This window comes from Phyllobates terribilis, unplaced genomic scaffold (assembly GCF_046119375.1).
Source record: "Phyllobates terribilis strain yellow unplaced genomic scaffold, ASM4611937v1 Scaffold_4__5_contigs__length_816908805, whole genome shotgun sequence".
Classification (NCBI taxonomy): domain Eukaryota; kingdom Metazoa; phylum Chordata; class Amphibia; order Anura; family Dendrobatidae; genus Phyllobates; species Phyllobates terribilis.
The window spans coordinates 701,551,060-701,566,104 of NW_027362764.1; the positions used below are offsets into that span (position 1 = coordinate 701,551,060).

The 15,045-nt window shown below is 48.3% G+C and overlaps 1 protein-coding gene across 1 annotated transcript; it reads right to left on the minus strand.

Annotated features, from left to right (window-relative positions):
- Positions 1-2,953: 2,953 nt before the first annotated feature.
- Positions 2,954-6,782, minus strand: KCNS2 (potassium voltage-gated channel modifier subfamily S member 2). Its single transcript, XM_073679610.1, has 2 exons — positions 6,262-6,782; positions 2,954-5,922 (listed from the first exon to the last, which is right to left on the minus strand). Exon 2 carries the CDS (start codon positions 5,898-5,900, stop codon positions 4,458-4,460), a length of 1,443 nt encoding a protein of 480 aa, XP_073535711.1. The 5' UTR covers positions 5,901-5,922; positions 6,262-6,782; the 3' UTR covers positions 2,954-4,457.
- Between the last annotated feature and the right edge of the window lie 8,263 nt (positions 6,783-15,045).

The window sequence follows — 15,045 nt, forward strand, 5'->3', positions numbered from 1 at the left end:
GAGCGCAATTGGGGGACGCTGTGTGAATGACATAGAACTCATTATCCCTATGAAGTAAGCAGGGGGGCGGCGCTTGTGATGAGAGAGAAGGCGCCGAAGGAAGATCAGCGACGTCCATCGGACCGGACCGTGCCATATTGGGGTATAATTAGTTATTTTTGTACTATGCAGAGGGGACTGAGGGCTTATGTACAGGCACTAGAATACTGTAAAAGAGACCTTAAAGGTGGTGGCCTTACTTTATAATGGAAATACCTAATGACAGGTTTACCTTTAAGCATCAAGATGTTTTTCTGAAACATAATCAATGACTTTGACACATCCAAAGATCTTCACCCAGCACTCCCAGGAAAGAAAGTATTAGCACCCTGAGCTTCACAAAGTGTCACTGGGAGCAGCTTAATTTTCTTAGTGATGACTAAACAACATTTAAAAAATGGAAATTTCACAATGAAAATATTATCCCTAGTTGTTAACCTAAAATGATTATATAAGACTTACTAAAATAATTTCATTTGAAAATGTGTTTCCATTTATCACCGGGGCCCCGGCATCTCCTCTTGTGGCCCTTTGCTCAGAACGAGACACTTTTTCCTGTTGCAGCATGTTATAAGGGCTGTGTATAAAGGATCATATGTCTAACTTATTTTAATTATTGAGCCACCCTATACATCAACTATAATAGAGAAGGGGGCTGGCTTACCTATTGAAATAAGCCAAAGTAAGTTTTCTATAATTATATTTGGAAGATATGTAGGTACTTTATTAATTTAATAACCCCTTTAAAAGGAATATGTCAGCAGGCTTTTGCTATGTAATCTAAGAGCAGTATGATGTACGGGAAGAGACCCTGATTCCAGCGATGTGTCACTTACTAGGCTGTGTGTTGCAATTTCAATAAAACCAGTGTTTTATCAGCAGGAGATTATCACTACAGGACTAGGGGTCTTGTGCCTCCTAGTCCTCCTGCTCTGTTTAACCTCACCCCCAGCACTGATTAGCAGCTTTCTGTCAATATACAGTGTACACAGAAGGCTGCCAATCAGTGGTGTGGGCTCGACATTCAGGGAACTGATAAATCTGCAGCAGGGAAAACTGTGATGGTATCACATGCACTATACCCAGTAAACTAAGTAATACATTGCTGGAATCAGGCTCTGTCCCTACATCATGCCACTCTCAAACTACATAGCAAAAACCTGGTCACAGATTCTCTTTAATTTCCATGTATTGCAAGTAAAAAAAATGATCTGTACTTGGATATTTTGTAAGGATAGATAAAATAGTCCTAGTTATCACTTTCCTGTATCTGCTATGTGTTGCGGAGTGCTGTGCCTGCAGGAATCTCTGCTCAGAACAGTGGATTCCCAACCTATTCCTCTAAGCAATACATCCATAGATGTGAACAAAGCAGAGGTAATACACCCTTAGGGCTCATGCACACAAATATATTGCAGTTTTGTTGTGCTTAGATCTACCATAAAAGAACATAAAACGTTTTTTGTCTGATTACCAATTCCCTTTAAATCCAACAGAATAATAAAAAATTGTGGCAGTCTCTGTAGCACTTGTATGTATTGAGGTATAAGGAAACATTGTTTCTAGAGGAGAATACCTTGTATGTGCTGCACTCCATGAGGTCTACACTCGTGGTCAAAATTGTTGGTACCCCTCGTTTAATGAAAGAAAAACCCACAATGGTCACAGAAATAACTTGAATCTGACAAAAGTAATAATAAATTAAAAATCTATGAAAATGAACAGATGAAAGTCAGACATTGCTTTTCAACCCTGCTTCCACAGAATATTTAAAAAACTTAAACTCATGAAATAGGCCTGGACAGAAATGATGGTACTCCTAAAAATAATGTGACAAAACGGACATGTTTAATCAAGTTGTGTCCACTAATTAGCATCACAGGTGTCTACAATCTTGTAATCAGTCGGTGGGCCTGTATATAGGGGTACAGATACTCACTGTGCTGTTTGGTGACATGGTGTGTACCAAACTCAACATGGAGCAGAGGAAGCAAAGGAAAGAGTTGTCTCGGGAGATTAGAAAGATCGCACCATCTGTCGTTGTTTGGTCCAAAGTGGACTTTATGGGAGATGACCAAGAAGAACACCAATGTTGAAAAAAAAATCATAAAAAAGACAGACTGGAATTTCCCAAACTACATGTTGATAAGCCACAAAGCTTCTGGGAGAATGTCCTATGGACAGATGAGACAAAAATGGAAGTTTTTGGCAAGGCACATCAGCTCTATGTTCACATATGGAAAAATGAAGCATATCAAGAAAAGAACACTGTCCCTACTGTGAAACATGGAGGAGACTCTGTTATGTTCTGGGGCTGCTTTGCTGCATCTGACACGGGGTGTCTTGAATCTGTGCAGGGTACAATGAAATCTCAAGACTATCAAGGGATTCTAGAGAGAAATGTGCTGCCCAGTATCAGAAAGCTTGGTCTTAGTCGCAGGTCATGGGTCTCGCAACAGGATAATGACCCAAAACACACATCTAAAAACACCCAAGAATGGCTAAGAGGAAAACATTGGACTATTCTGAAGTGGCCTTCTGTGAGCCCTGACCTAAATCCTATTGAGCATCTTTGGAAAGAGCTGAAACATGCCGTCTGGAAAAGGAAACCTTCAAACACGAGACAACTGGAGCAGTTTGCTCATGAGGAGTGGCCAAAATACCTGTGGAGAGGTGCAGAAGTCTCATTGACAGTTTCAGGAATCGTTTGATTGCAGTGATTGCCTCAAAAGGTTGTTCAACAAAATATTAAGTTAAGAAGAACCATCATTTCTATCCAGGCCTATTTCATGAGTTTAATTTTTCTTTTATTCTGTGGAAGCCGGGCTGAAAAGCAATGTCTGACTTTCATTTGTCCATTTTCAAAGATTTTTAATTTATTATTACTTTTGTCAGATTCAAGTTATTTCTGTGACCATTGTGGGTTTTTCTTTCATTAATCGACCACGTGTGTGACCACATGTGTATGTGCGTTGTTGCTCAGCACTACATAGTAGAGATGAGCCAATCGATTCAATGCACTTTGAATTTGTCTTAATTTTTTTCGGAATTCACTGCGCCAAGCGAATTCAAGCAATTTGCGATTCGATTTACACCAAACACCTATATTGTCTGCCATCATTTTACACATTGCAGAAGACTGCATCAGCCAGTGAAGACTCACAAGACCTATAGTGCAGCCATGAGGGCTTTGACATAATGCCTTTCAGCTACCACATCGCATGGTATAAAACAGGCAATCAGGAGGGATTATCATAGCCTGTATAAAAGCAGAGGCAGGGAATGCAGAAGCCATTTTATGCTGAATCTAGATGGTGAAAGGATGTCAAAGCTCACTGCTCTGAAATAGAGATAGGGAGAGAAAGCCATGTAACACTGAATAAACATTACAGATAGTGTGTGACAGGACAGCAGTTACCATATGTTTACCCATAGTCGTATAGGTTGGGATTACTAAAGCTGTGTTTGAATTAAAGAGCTTGAAATGAGCTGGACACAGTCCTAGGAGACCTCAGAGTGTTATACATATATTTTCAGGCAATTGGAGTATTTGCAATTTGCAGGGAATTTAATTTTTCAGGAAAATACGGCAAATCTAGCAAATATGAATTTCAAAAGATTTGCTCACCTCTACTTAGCGGTATACACTTTGTGTGCACTGAAATGCTTTATAGACCCCATGCTGCGCTACTGAATATGTGTTAGCTTTGGAAACCTTGCTATTGCCAGCTGCATGACATAAGGTGGGGTGTACGATATTGCAACTAAAGGTCTGACTGGGGGTCACAAGTAAGTCAAACAGTTACAGCATTAAACTACAGCTGCAAAACAACCAGTAAAAAACATACAATTTATTTGACACATGATTGCTGATGACTGATTGTATGAATGGTACATTTGGTTGAGCAATGAATATATGCTTCATGTAAATCTGAAAGTCACAGTGAGCTAAGGACCCTGCCCAACAATTACAGTACTGGATGTTAATTAAGCTAATGCTCCCAATTAACAGTAGAGGAGACAGCGCATTCCCATACACAGGACTCACAGGACACACATCACTGTATACACACAGTTGCGGTCAGTTGCTGACATTGCCACAGGGACACCTGGATACATTTAATATTGCTCATACTGAGGTTTGACAGTGATTGCACAGGCTAGACAATTGCATCAGTGCAGAACACAATCGGTTACATACGACATGTGGAAGCCACGCAGAAGAAGAGCTGTGCCAATCACTCACACAAAGCTGGCACAGAACTATGGAGTACAGCTATGGGATCCTGATAGGAGAACAGCTCCCACGCATGGAAATGTAGTATTCATGTTATTTTTAGTGGTTGCATTGACAACAGGTGGATGGTGTGAATGAACGTGTAACTAGCAAACAGCCTTTCATTTCTCGTAAAGCAGGTCTAATTTATTGAATCGTTTAGGCTCTGCTCACTTGGGGTATTTTTACTTATATTTGTGATGCTTGCCATTAGGGATTTGACCCTCTGGGCATAGTAGTCCCTCAGATTAACTGATGCAATGTCTTTCACCCCATCTCCAAAATCACAGCTCCTCATAGCATTCTCTAACTGCTTCTGTCTTCGGTAGAAATGTGAAAATTTGTTAAAGATGAGAGTGATGGGAAGCACAACGACCAATATTCCAGCCAAGATGCAGGCAGACGCAGTCAGTTTTCCAGCTATGGAACCAGGGACCACATCCCCATACCCAACCGTGGTCATGCTAACAGTAGCCCACCACCAGCAGGAAGGGATGGTGGCCAACCCATCGTTCTCCTCTTTTTCTATAGTGTAAGCCACAACGGAGAATATAGATATTCCTACAGATAGATAGAGCAACAACAACCCCACCTCCTTGTAGCTGTATTTTAGGGTTGCCCCCAAAGATCTCAGACCCGTTGAATGTCTGGCAAGTTTCAGAATACGGAATATTCTCATGAGTCTTAGTACCTGGGCTACTCTGCCTAAGTTGGCTAAAGTTGGAGAGCTCTCCACCACCAAGTTGACTATTAACGTGATATAAAATGGCGCTATGGAAATAAAATCTATGATGTTCAATGGATGCTTGAAGAACAAAGTCATATCTGGAGATACAGCAAAACGCACCACCAGCTCTAGAGTGAACCAAGCTATTCCAAAGTGTTCCACAATCTCAAAGCGAGGGTCCTCCTCAGTGCTGCCATTAGCATTAACAATCTGGAAGTCTGGCAAACTGTTGAGGCACATAGTGACAATAGATCCAAGGACTATTATTATGGAGAGTATGCTAAAAATCCTGCTCAGGATGGAGTAGCCTGGATTATCCAGGGCAAGCCAGAGTCTTCTCCTGAAGTTCCCAAAGAGTTGTCTATCAAACTTGGAAGCATCATGATAAAACGCCAAGATCTCGTCAAAGGAGGATGTGGTGCTTTCCTGCTCACTCTTATCATCCCATTGATCCTGCTCTGGTTCCACTTTCCGTCCATGATAGCTGTTACTACAGCAGGAGTCTATGAAGAATTCATTAATGCCCCAGTATTCAATCTCTTGGCAGAAGGAGAACACACAGAGTTCCCCCATGACGTGGAGCTTCCCAGTGTTGTAAAAATGTAAGACATATGGAAACAACTCGGGGTTCCTATCAAAGTAAAATTCATTCTTGGTGTCATCATAATCATCGCACAGTTCCAGAATTGATTCCTTTGATTGACAGGTCAACAACTTGCACAACCTTGTCTCTGGGAATCTTAGAAGTGTGTCATATCTTAACCTCTTCTTGTAACCACCGACATTTATACTAAGCTCTGTATCTTCAAAATCTCTTTCAGATAAATCCCTCAATTGTGCGCCTGTCATATTGAGCATCCCAGCCTCTACAGGAGCAGACCTGGAACAGAAGCAAAGGCATGAGGACAAACACTGCAGAGAGAAATCTAATTACAAGGCTCTTTCCCGGAATCCCAAACTAAAAAAATGACAACTAAGTGCAAGTTATGGAGAAAAAATGTATCTCTCCCTGTCTGTTAACCTGATCTTTATTAGATTAAATGAAGGAGTGAAGGATGGAACTGAGCATCCAAAGATTGTCACTAGGATATCACAATGGATTAATCTGCACTTGGCACAAGCATTTCATTGCCTATTCCAATGTCTACACTTTAGGTGTTGAATGCACTCGCTCCTCAGTACAATCCTTGTGTGTAAATTGTCTAATGTGACATCATACCTGTAATGATCCTAACTTTACAACCAAAGGCATAGGTTGCAGTAGAAGAATTGACAGCAGCTTTGTCCATGTCTCCCATTCCATACACTCCTGTCTGTGATTGTCCTCAGACTTGTTAATTAAGAGGATCTGCTGGGTATGGTCCTTTAGCAGATGATGTGACTCCAAGGATACAAGTCCAGTCTGCCCAAGTTGTGCTGCTATGTCAGGACTTGTTGGATGGTGCTGAATGCTGGTGCTGAAGGGACAGCTCCCAGTGCTGAGCCCATGCTGCTGCTCACAGCCTCGTCTCTGCCTCCAGTTCGTGTGTCATTGCCTCCCCTCTCCTCCTGCTTGCACACAATTCCCCAGATGAGCAGGTTTGTTTTTCTTCCAGCCCTTTAAACTCCTCCCGGTTGCCCAGGTGCTGCCAGTGAGTGATGGGGGCTGGAGAATGGATTTCCTCTGCATCATGAAATAATAAGGGAGGAGGTATATGATGAGCTGCCAGTCTGGAAAGCAAAGTTCACCCTACACATAAGACATGGAGAAAAGCCTGGAGAGCTGAGAGCAGCCAGAGGGATGAGATTAGTGGCAGTGCTGGGAATCCACATGTTACACAGAGAGCATGCATGATACTGGCCAGATCCACATGTTACACACAGAGCATGCATGATACTGGCCAAATCCTCATGTTACACACAGAGCATGCATGATACTGGCCAAATCCTCATGTTACACACAGAGCATGCATGATACTGGCTGGATCCACATGTTACACACAGAGCATGCATGATACTGGCCAAATCCACATGTTACACACAGAGCATGCATGATACTGGCCAAATCCTCATGTTACACACAGAGCATGCATGATACTGGCCAAATCCTCATGTTACGCACAGAGCATGCATGATACTGGCTGGATCCACATGTTACACACAGAGCATGCATGATACTGGCCAAATCCTCATGTTACACACAGAGCATGCATGATACTGGCCAAATCCTCATGTTACACACAGAGCATGCATTATACTGGCCAAATCCACATTTAACACACAGAGCATGCATGATACTGGCCAAATCCACATGTTACACACAGAGCATGCAAGATACTGGCCAGATCCTCATGTTACACATAGAGCATGCATGATACTGGCCAGATCCACATGTTACACACAGAGCATGCATGATACTGGCCAGATCCACATGTTACACACAGAGCATGCATGATACTGGCCAAATCCTCATGTTACACACAGAGCATGCATGTTACTGACCAGATCCACATGTTACACACAGAGCATGCATGATACTGGCCAGATCCTCATGTTACACATAGAGCATGCATGATACTGGCCAGATCCACATGTTGCACACAGAGCATGCATGATACTGGCCAAATCCTCATGTTACACACAGAGCATGCATGATACTGACTAGATCCACATATTACACACAGAGCATGCATGATACTGGCCAAATCCTCATGTTACACACAGAGCATGCATGATACTGGCCCGATCCTCATGTTACACACAGAGCATGTGTAGCGCCCCGAGGGTTCGGCCGCTACAGGGGTATTGCACCTCTGCCAGAGGTGTGATATTCCACTCCCGGGTAAGGATGGAGTATGGACCAGGGCTCAGTTAGCTGCATACAGCACACACACCCCATTTCCGAGGGACAGCTCAACGGTGCTCCCACTAGACAGAAGTGCAGGCACGACCGACTATGTCCCTGTCTGGAGTGGGGAGGGGGGTGGAACACCCAGTGCTGTAGGGGCAGATAGGGGTTGGTTCCTGAGCGTAGGAAGGAGCTCATTGGTTGCTGGTCACCTGGGCTCATGGTCAGAGGGAGGTATAAAAGGTGTGCACCATCTTAGATCTGATCTAGGTTCTGTCCAGAGAGGAGAAGACAGGGAGTAGAGGCTCTGTAGGAGCTCTGCTCCAGGAGGGCCTAGTGAGAGGCCGAGGAGGAGGTGAAGTGGAGCTGAGATTGCGTCTCATCCCAGCTCCAAGAGAAAGGAACAGGAAGGAACAGAGGAGGAGAAGAAGAGACAGAGAAACAGAAGGGCTCAGGAACAAGAAGGTGGAAGGGACCCTAAGAACCCACGAGAATCCAGGGTAAAGGGTCAGGCAGATTAAGGGTACCGGATCCCAAGTTAGTGGAGGAGAAACTACCCTCAGCCAAAGACCGGTCGTCGTGATCATTTATTGGTGCGACACCTCATCAAACCTGCTAGGAAGGCACCATATAGGACAGCGGAGGACGGGGTCCACGTTTAACCGCACAAGTCCGCGGCAGCTGGACAAAAGTGGGTCACTGGTGAGGCAGGCCAGAGAAAGGACAAAAGGGGGTCCTGAGCCATACTTCTGAACTGCCTGGGAGTTGACCGAGCCCCACACGTGGTGGACGCAGCACGGCTCGGGCGGTCACTGCTGGCCGAAGTGACCTGGAGCACATAAACTGTGAGTAAAGACCCTGGACTGTAACTTGTTGTCTGTGTGCTCCCTCGCGCCTCCAGCACTACCGGTACTGGGACTCTCACCACCATCACTCCCACCATCCACTACACTGCCCTGGGGCCGCACTCTTCCCGTGGGGAGTCACACCATCCCAGCTGCATACATCATCAGCCCCAGCGGACTGCCTTGCAGTGGCGGTTCCTAATAACCGCAATCCACGGGTGGCGTAGTCGGACATTATCTAAAGCACGTAGCAGACTACCATTGGTCTGACCACCCTGAGCCGCGGGACCGGGCCACCACTACTACTCCCAGCGTCTCCCTACTGCCCGGTTCCGCGTGCCCCACGGCCCAGGGGGCGAGTCAGCTTTGGCGTAGTTGGCAGGATTTCGTGCCCGCTAACAACGGGTACTGCGCGCCTGAAAAGAGACTGTTTTGTTGTACTAAAGATGGTGCCCGCCCTAGAAGAACGAGCGCCATAATGTGCACGCCAAAAGACCACAGGAGGCCGCCTCCCATCGTGGGCCGGGTCCCAGAATGGCGCCAAAGAGGAAGCCCGCCCCCAACAACCATGAGCACGGCTGTAGAAATGTCCGTCAACGTGGGGGGGCTGCCCTTGAGAGTGATTGTCAGCAGAATGCCCCAGGATCACCCCCAATGGGGGCGGAAAGAGAAGAAAACGGCGGGGCAGGGGGTGGTCTGGATCAGTCTGGCCAGGCCGCACCCGAAGATAGAGACAGGAACCAGCTCCAGCTCCCTGGCGCGTGGCCTGCTGCAGGCCGAATCCCCATGCAGCTTCATGGAGCAGCTAGCACACCTCCCCAAGGAAGACCCCGAGTATGTGCGGGCTGCGCTGGAGGAGCTGGACCGGAGGATGGTCCGGGCGCAGCGGGACGTGATTGCCGGGTGGAAAGAAGAAATGGCCCTGCGGGCCGTGATCCTGCAGCAGGAGGCGCCGTCGACATCCAGCGGCACACCAGCCACCGAGGGCAGTGAAAGCAGAGGGGAGGCCGAGGACACCGCCGCGGAGGAGGCCGCGACAGCAGAGGCAGGTAACGGAGACGCCCCTACCCTGAACCCTGGGGCCGCCGACCTGCCCCTGCACCCTGTTGCGGAGCCCAACGTACCTGAACCCGCCATCGACACCGTACCTCCACCGCTACCAACCGGTTGCCAGGCCATCGACACCGCCAGCGAGCCCCGCCCCACGCCGTGCCCTCTGACCCCGGGCGTGATCAGCAGACCACAATCGCAGGCCCGGTCGCAAGGCCTAGCGCCCCCGGACGCCGCCCGTCGACGGGAGTACTGCCGCCAACAGCTGGAGGTGTTCGAGAGGGAGCAGTGGGAGCGGCGCATGAAACAGGAGAAGCTGCAGGCCCAAAGTGCGGAGCAGAAGATGAAGGCCCGACGAGATCCCCGAGCTGCCCGCGGTCCCCGAGTCACCGGGACTGTCGTGAAATTTCATATGGAACATGGCTGGGGTTTCATTAAAGATCCTGAGACCATCAGCAACGTGTTCGTGACTAGGAGGGATGTAGAGAGCCACCTGCCAGAAGGTCATCGAGGGCGGGATCTATATCCAGGAGACATGGTGTCCTACACCCGACACCAAGGCGTGAAAGGATGGTACGCCCTCCACGTCCACAGAGTGGTAGAAGAGGAGGAGCAGTACCACTCGGACTCGGAGTACCAAGAGGGCCCGGACCGGCCTGAAGATCGTCACCATGAGGAGCAAGGAGCAGCTGGAGGGTATCGCTACCAGTGAACAGTAGCATACCAGTGTAAATAGTTACCCGTCAGGGTACAAAGGAACTGTTTGGGACTGTTTCAAATTGAGTGTGGTCCCCGTTGGGACTGATATAGGACTGTGTGAAAGTTATCCCCTACATCCCCTAACAGGCTGAGGACTGTGAGCAGCCATTTCCCTTCCCAAAACTGGCCGAGGACTGAGAGCGGCCATCCTTGTATATAGTTGCGCTTCCTAAAGTGCCCCCTACTGGTTTTATAAAAAAACTGCAATGTCTACCTCAAGGCAAGTTGCTGGACTGTTGCACCTTTGAGAAGAAAGAACACCTGGTCGCAAGTTGCACCGCGGCCATGATCTCAGAATCCAAGAATGCGCTTTACTTAAAAATGTTTTACATGAGAAAGTTTTATATGCTGCTAGGTGATAATGCAAGAGTTTTATAAGATGTTTTATACAAAAGAGTTCCGGAAGTACTGAAAATGTTTCTATAATGTCTAGTGAAAAGAAAAGTGTGTCCCATAAAGGGAATTGAACTGTGTTGTCCGTTTCTAAATGTAAAAAGTTTTAAAAAGTTTTTGCATGTCCTGTAATCAACTGTTTTTGCTCTTTTCCAGCCCGAGGACGTGCTGTGCTTTACCAGGGGGGAATGTAGCGCCCCGAGGGTTCGGCCGCTACAGGGGTATTGCACCTCTGCCAGAGGTGTGATATTCCACTCCCGGGTAAGGATGGAGTATGGACCAGGGCTCAGTTAGCTGCATACAGCACACACACCCCATTTCCGAGGGACAGCTCAACGGTGCTCCCACTAGACAGAAGTGCAGGCACGACCGACTATGTCCCTGTCTGGAGTGGGGAGGGGGGTGGAACACCCAGTGCTGTAGGGGCAGATAGGGGTTGGTTCCTGAGCGTAGGAAGGAGCTCATTGGTTGCTGGTCACCTGGGCTCATGGTCAGAGGGAGGTATAAAAGGTGGGCACCATCTTAGATCTAGGTTCTGTCCAGAGAGGAGAAGACAGGGAGTAGAGGCTCTGTAGGAGCTCTGCTCCAGGAGGGCCTAGTGAGAGGCCGAGGAGGAGGTGAAGGGGAGCTGAGATTGCGTCTCATCCCAGCTCCAAGAGAAAGGAACAGAAAGGAACAGGAAAGAACAGAGGAGGAGAAGAAGAGACAGAGAAACAGAAGGGCTCAGGAACAAGAAGGTGGAAGGGACCCTAAGAACCCACGAGAATCCAGGGTGAAGGGTCAGGCAGATTAAGGGTACCGAATCCCAAGTTGGTGGAGGAGAAACTACCCTCAGCCAAAGACCGGTCGTCGTGATCATTTATTGGTGCGACACCTCATCAAACCTGCTAGGAAGGCACCATATAGGACAGCGGAGGACGGGGTCCACGTTTAACCGCACAAGTCCGCGGCAGCTGGACAAAAGTGGGTCACTGGTGAGGCAGGCCAGAGAAAGGACAAAAGGGGGTCCTGAGCCATACTTCTGAACTGCCTGGGAGTTGACCGAGCCCCACACCTGGTGGACGCAGCACGGCTCGGGTGGTCACTACTGGTGCCGAAGTGACCTGGAGCACATAAACTGTGAGTAAAGACCCTGGACTGTAACTTGTTGTCTGTGTGCTCCCTCGCGCCTCCAGCAATACCGGTACTGGGACTCTCACCACCATCACTCCCACCATCCACTACACTGCCCTGGGGCGGCACTCTTCCCGTGGGGAGTCACACCATCCCAGCTGCATACATCATCAGCCCCAGCGGACTGCCTTGCAGCGGCGGTTCCTAATAACCGCAATCCACGGGTGGCGTAGTCGGACATTATCTAAAGCACGTAGCAGACTACCATTGGTCTGACCACCCTGAGCTGCGGGACCGGGCCGCCACTACTACTCCCAGCGTCTCCCTACTGCCCGGTTCCGCGTGCCCCACGGCCCAGGGGGCGAGTCACATGCATGATACTGTCCAAATCCTCATGTTACACACAGAACCTGCATGATACTGGCCAAATCCACATGTTACACACACAGAGCATACATGATACTGGCCAAATCCACATGTTACACACAGAGCATGCATGATACTGGCCAAATCCACATGTTACACACAGAGCATGCATGATACTGGCCAAATCCTCATGTTACACACAGAGCATGCATGATACTGGCCAAATCCTCATGTTACACACAGAGCATGCATGATACTGGCCAAATCCTCATGATACACACAGCATGCATGATACTGGCCAAATCCTCATGTTACACACAGAGCATGCATGATACTGGCCAAATCCTCATGTTACACACAGAGCATGCATGATACTGGCCAAATCCACATGTTACACACAGAGCATGCATGATACTGGCCAAATCCTCATGTTACACACAGAGCATGCATGATACTGACCAAATCCTCATGTTACACATAGAGCATGCAAGATACTGGCGAAATCCTCATGTTACACAGAGAGCATGCATGATACTGGCCAAATCCTCATGTTACACACAGAGCATGCATGATACTGGCCAAATCCTCCTGTTACACAGAGAGCATGCATGATACTGGCCAAATCCTCATGTTACACACAGAGCATGCATGATACTCGCCAAATCCTCATGTTACACACAGAGCATGCATGATACTGTCCAAATCCTCATGTTACACACAGAAAATGCATTATACTGGCCAGATCCTCATGTTACACACAGAGCATGCATGATACTGGCCAAATCCTCATGTTACACACAGAGAATGCATTATACTGGCCAGATCCTCATGTTACACACAGAGCATGCATGATACTGGCCAAATCCTCATGTTACACAGAGAGCATGTGTAGCGCCCCGAGGGTTCGGTTGCTACAGGGGTATTGCCCCTCAGCCAGAGGTGTGATATTCCACTCCCAGGTTAGGATGGAATGTGGACCAGGGCTCAGTTAGCTGCATACACACACTCACCCCATTTCCGGGGGACAGCTCGACGGTGCTCCCATTTATGCAGACACGACTGACTAGGCTCGACGGTGCTCCCATTTATGCAGGCACAACTGACCATGTCCCTGGCTGGAGTGGGGAGGGGGGTGAGAACCCAGTGATGTAGGAGCAGTAGGGGACGGTTTCTGGAGCATAGGAAGGAGCTCATTGGGTGCAGGTCACCTGAGCTCAGACACAGAGAGGCAGATGAAAGGTGGGAGCCATCTTAGAAAGGGAGTCAGTTCAGAGAAGCAGAGTAAAGGAGCAGAGAGCTGACAGGGAGCTGTGGCTCAGCCTGAGCTCAGCTCCATGAGGCAGGCCTGGAGAGAAGGCCGGGGCCAGAGAGGAGAAGAGGAGAAGTAGAAGGAAGGAAGGAGAAGAGACAGAGGAGTAGAAAGGCTCCAGAAACAAGAAGGCAGAAGGGACCCTAAGAAAGCAGAAAGGACAGCAACCGTTGCAAGCCCGCGTTATATCGGGTGAAGGATCAGGCCGTGGAAGGGTACCGGATTCCCAAGTTGGTGGAGGTAAATCATCCCTCAGCCAAGAACCGGAGGTCGTGATCATTTATTGGTGCGACCCCTTGCTACACCCGCTAGGAAGGCACCACATAGGGTCAGGGAAACTGGCGCCAAGTTTTACCAGAGAAGGCCCGAGGCAGCCGGACAGAAGCGTGGTCACTGGTGGGGCACGAGGGGCCAGAGAAAGGATAGAAGGGGGTCCTGTGCCACACTCCTGAGTTGCCTGGGGGTTGACTGAGCCCCTCACCTGGTGGACGCAGCACGGCTTGGGCAGTCATTGCTGACAGAAGTGACTTGGATATCAACTGTGAGTAAAAGGCCTGAACTGCACCATTGGACTCTGTGTGATTTATGCTGCGCCTGCACCATCACCCCCAGCATCCACCTACATTGCCCTGAGGCTACACTCTTCCCGTGGGAAGTGTTATCCCATCCCTGTGCTGCACACCAACACCAGCCTCAGAGGTCTACCTCGCAGCGGCGGTTATCTTTGACTGCAATCCACGGGTGGCGTAGTCGGACATTCAAAACACTGATAAATAGACTGCCACACAATTTGGTCTGACCACCCTGAGCCACGGGATCGGGTTGCCACTACTACCCCCAGCATCGCATAGAAGCCCGGTTCCGGGTGCCCCACGGCCCAGGGGGCGAGTCACATGCATGATACAGGTCAAATCCTCATGTTACACACAGAGCATGCATGATACTGGCCAGATCCTCATGTTACACACAGAGCATGCATGATACTGGCCAGATCCTCATGTTACACACAGAGCATGCATGATACTGGCCAGATCCTCATGTTACACACAGAGCATGCATGATACTGGCCAAATCCTCATGTTACACACAGAGCATGCATGATACTGGCCAAATCCTCATGTTACACACAGAGCATGCATGATACTGGCCAAATCCTCATGTTACACACAGAGCATGCATGATACTGGCCAGATCCTCATGTTACACACAGAGCATGCATGATACTCGCTAAATCCTCATGTTACACACAGAGCATGCATGATACTGGCCAAATCCTCATGTTACACATAGAGCATGCAAGATACTGGCCAAATCCTCATGTTACACACAGAGCATGCATGA

Coding starts and splice junctions, on each gene's coding strand:
- KCNS2 (XM_073679610.1), bottom strand. CDS start 5,900: ATGCTCAATATGACAGGCGCACAATTGAGGGATTTATCTGAAAGAGAT.